General features: G+C 46.5%; 1 protein-coding gene across 1 annotated transcript; it reads left to right on the top strand.

Annotated features, from left to right (window-relative positions):
* Nucleotides 1-461: 461 nt before the first annotated feature.
* On the top strand, nt 462-3,935 carry LOC123046000 (general transcription factor IIH subunit 2). The gene is made up of 4 exons (XM_044469262.1): nt 462-1,050; nt 1,992-2,453; nt 2,539-2,905; nt 3,496-3,935. The coding sequence occupies exons 1-4, from the start codon at nt 718-720 to the stop codon at nt 3,624-3,626; spliced, it is 1,293 nt and encodes a 430-aa protein (XP_044325197.1). The 5' UTR covers nt 462-717; the 3' UTR covers nt 3,627-3,935.
* The last annotated feature ends 410 nt before the right edge of the window (nt 3,936-4,345 follow it).

Raw genomic sequence — 4,345 nt, 5'->3', positions numbered from 1 at the left:
TTAGGCCTTGTACAATGGGAGGTGCTTAGGGGAGGTGCTTATAGAAATAAATCAGGCGTTCCTTAAGCACCGGTGCTTATTTGTACATGGTAGACGCTTAACTAAGCGTCTCTCCTGTAGAAATAGGCATCAGTGCTTCAGAAAAATTCGGTTTATTTTTGTAAGCACCTCCCATTGTACAAGGTCTTATAAGATTAACGAGCTCGAGCAAAACGAGCTTCACGAGCAACTCGTTTAGCTCGTTAATTTCGCCAGCCTATCCAGGCCCAGCCCACTCTGGCACATTTCGCCGGCCTTTCTAGGCCCAGTCGCCCAGCAGCCCGGTCATCTAGCGGCCTAGCGCTGTAGCGCAAAAAAAAGAAAAATCACGCCACACACCCGAGCGCAGAGGGAGGAGCGGAGGACTCGAGGCGGCGGCTAGGGATTGACGGCACGCTTCCTCTGCTAGACTACGGCGGCGGCCGAGCCTCGAGCACCCCGTCCGTCCGGCGACGTTCCGCCCCCGCCGCCGACTCCCTCTCGCCTCCTTCCGACCTCCTGCTGTCCCGCCTGACCCCAACGCCGAGACAGCTCAGAAAGGTCAAGAAAAGCCCCCCACAAAGGGCCCAGGAGCCCCAAACCCAAACACAGCCGCCCAGGCCCATCATCTCCTTGTCCCGACCTCGCACTCCGCATCCCAGCATCCAACTCCAACTCCACCTCGCCGCCGCCCCCACCATGTACGGCGTCGGCGTCGGCGGCGGCGGAGGCGGGTTCAACGCGCCGTCCACGGCCTCCGGGCGGCGCAAAAACCAGGAGGACGACGAGGAAGAGGAGGAGGAGGAGACCGGCGACGGCCGCGTCCTCGAGGCGTGGGAGCGCGCCTACGCCGACGACCGCTCGTGGGAGGCCCTGCAGGAGGACGAGTCGGGCCTGCTCCGCCCCATCGACACCAAGAACCTCGTCCACTCGCAGTACCGCCGCCGCCTCCTGCTCCGCTCCGCGGCCGCCGCGGCCCGCATCCAGAAGGGCCTCATCCGCTACCTCTACATCGTCATCGACCTCTCCAGGGTTAGTTGCCACGCCCTTTTCTGATTTCCTGTCTGTTAGGTTAGCCATTACCTGGTTGGGGATCAATTGGGCTGCCGAGCAATGCTGATCGTGCTGATCTCCCTTTGTATTGTTTATTATGACATCCCTACCGAGAGTGATCTGGTGTTCTTGCACACTGTCTATCGAGATGTGGACCAGAGCCACCATTGGTGAAGTGGTGGCTGGGGATCAGCTCTAGTGCTTTGGATTGATTTGTATGTTAGTAGTTTCACCGAGCTGCTTGTGGTTCTTTGCAGAGAGAATGCAGGTCCGCATCCAATATTGGTGCTTCATTTTGTTTGCGTAGAAAGAACCAGTAGACGATCTGATTTCTGTCCTTTAACTGTGCTGATCGTACTACAGTTCACGCATATCTGGAAGCTTGCCTTCTTGCTTACTGTTCTCTTTTAATAGCTGAACGTGTGTGTTGACATGTTATAGTTGGTGTGTGTTAGGGCATTTGGTAGGGTTTGTTGATATGGCAGTTATCAGGGGCAGACTAGGGGCAAAACTAAAAATTTAATGGAGGGATGTGAATCATTTAGTGCAAGGAATTGGCCAGCTAGTGTCAAAACTATGCCATAAGAAAATAACAGCTTTGCTGTTGAGTATCACTTAACATAATAGTAAAGTGTTTATGTTGGTTTCACAGAACTTTATATGTCTTGTGCATGTATTCTTTTAGAAAATGTTCATGTTGTTTCCTCTTCATCACCATTTCCTTTCGCTCTTGCAGTGTAGCTGATAACATAATATTTGAGCAGCATATATTGTCTAGTTTGAACAATTAGGAATTTAGGATCCTCAAAATTTGTTGTTGGTAATTAGTGTGCGTTGCATTTTGTACTGTTCACAACTTACGTTTCTTCTTTTCATTCTCTTGTAATCACCTTTTGTCTGGTTGTATTTTGCTCATTTAGGCAGCTTCAGAAATGGATTATCGCCCTAGTCGAATGGCTGTTGTTGCTAAGTGTGCTGAGGCATTCATAAGGGAATTCTTCGATCAGAATCCCTTGAGCCATGTTGGGCTAGTGACAATTAAAGATGGCATTTCTCATCGACTTACGGAGATTGGAGGGAGTCCAGAGTCACAGATTAACGCATTGATGGGCAAGCTTGAATGTTCTGGTGATTCATCTCTGCAGAATGCTCTGGAACTTGTCAATGGTTACTTGAACCAGATTCCTTCCTATGGTCACAAGGAAGTATTATTTTTGTACTCCGCACTGAATACATGTGATCCTGGTGATGTCATGGAGACAATAGAAAAATGCAAGAAATCCAAAGTTAGATGTTCGGTTATTGGGCTTGCTGCAGAAATTTTCATTTGCAAGCATCTCTGTGAAGAGACTGGTGGATCATATACGGTTGCACTAGACGAGGTGCTAAAATATGCTTGTGTTTGTAGCTTTTACTCTTGATATTCAAATCCTGTGATGATGAAATAATGTTTCTTTCTTTTGGCAGTCCCACTTCAAGGAATTGCTGCTTGAACATGCTCCTCCACCACCTGCCATTGCAGAGTATGCTGCAGCCAATTTGATTAAGATGGGTTTTCCACAGAGGGGAGCAGAGGATCTTATCTCCATCTGCTCTTGCCACAAGAAAATTAAGTCTGGTGCTGAAGGTTACATATGTCCCAGATGCAAAGTTAATGTGTGTGAGCTTCCAACGGAGTGCCGAACATGTGGTCTAACACTTGTTAGTTCCCCACATCTGGCACGATCCTATCACCATCTCTTCCCTGTAACGCCGTTTGATGAGGTGACGTTCAAATTAGGTCAAAAGGGAGGACAAAATTGTTTTGGCTGCCAGCAGAGTCTCATTAACACCGGTATGCTTAAATACATCTCCGCCCAAATATGTTGTCTTCTTGCTTCGGTTAATTTTCTTCAAATGAGGAAATACATCTTTAATGTCCTTGGTCTCTGTGTTAGAAAAGGAGGAATTATCACAATGAAGCAGTTCCAGTCTTTGTTGCCTTATTTATTTTTGTCCTTCCATTTAGTGGTTGTTATTGTGTATACCATTGGGTGCTTTCTTTATCCATGTTATTGTCACTTCAGAGTGAAGTGTGGGTCATCAACTTAACCCCACGAACAAAGTTGCATAGCGCAGAGGGCAACATATATGAAAACCAGCCTTAAATTCTTTCAGCGTTTAGAAGCGAACTGTCAATGGAACATAATTTAGTTCTGCAGTTTCGAGAGTGGGGGAAATTGTTATCCTTCTGAATTCACATGATTCTCTTTTCTTGACAATCTCATTTTAGTTTTTGTTCTATGTTATGCTAGTAGGAGTATCTTATTCTCCCTCCGTACAAAGTTAGTACAAAGTTGAGTCACTTATTTTGGGACGGAGGGAGTATATTCTTATGCGCTGTAATCATCAGGTTCATTGACTATACCTCCATGAACATTGCAGGTGGCCAATCTAATATCCATGTCCGCTGTCCAAAATGCAACCACCACTTCTGCTTCGACTGTGATATTTACATCCATGAGAGCTTGCATAACTGCCCCGGTTGCGAGAGTCAGCGCAGTTCATCTAGGTAGAGACGCCATCGTGTGCATTGTTCGGGTGTGAGTCGGAGCTACGCATTGTTGTAAGCTTTCTGGTGCACTGACATTGATGACAGTATTGCTGGATAATCAAACAGTGTGCGGATAACACCTGTCATCCTTTTGTTGGCGCCTCTTGTTAGATTGGGCTAGCTAGTTAATATCTATTGATGCAATTAGAGTTCGAGGTGCTATGAGAAGAGTCGTGAGAAATGTACAACGTGAATGGAAACCTGCTGCTTCTTGCTGTTTTTTTTATGAAGCAAGATCAATATATGTTATTTTCTTCATTCAGTATCGTCACTCGGGTGTCTTTGCTTCACATGCCACCGCGGGGGCAACTTGCATAAAAACATCTTTATTAATCCCCTGGTCCACTGAGGGCATCTCCAACCTGACCCGTCGGTGGACATGGGACTAGTCTGCACAGACGGCTGTGAGAGTCGGTCATCCAATGCTATCTGCATGCTTTCAAATCGGTTTTAAACAAACAGGATGAATTACATGCAAATCGGACAAAAACATTTACATCTATACCAATATAAAAAGACTCTATACCAATATAAAAAGACCCAAAGGGGCAGATCCAAACCATCTCGGCCGTCAAATCATGTTATCTAGAGGTTCAAATCGCTCCAATGTTGAGCACCAAACATGTTTAACGCTTTAATTACCCATCACTGCCATTGGTTATAAACACGTTTTAACTCAAC

The sequence above is a fragment of the Triticum aestivum genome, chromosome 2B, assembly GCF_018294505.1.
Source record: "Triticum aestivum cultivar Chinese Spring chromosome 2B, IWGSC CS RefSeq v2.1, whole genome shotgun sequence".
NCBI classification, from domain to species: Eukaryota; Viridiplantae; Streptophyta; class Magnoliopsida; order Poales; family Poaceae; genus Triticum; species Triticum aestivum.
This window is presented reverse-complemented; position numbering and strand designations above follow the sequence as displayed.

Excerpts from the sequence above, each read along its gene's own strand:
- LOC123046000 (XM_044469262.1), top strand. The coding sequence starts at position 718 with ATGTACGGCGTCGGCGTCGGCGGCGGCGGAGGCGGGTTCAACGCGCCG. Across the intron at positions 2,454-2,538 it reads ATACGGTTGCACTAGACGAG|TCCCACTTCAAGGAATTGCT; the intron begins GTGCTAAAATAT and ends TTCTTTTGGCAG. Across the intron at positions 2,906-3,495 it reads GCAGAGTCTCATTAACACCG|GTGGCCAATCTAATATCCAT; the intron begins GTATGCTTAAAT and ends TGAACATTGCAG.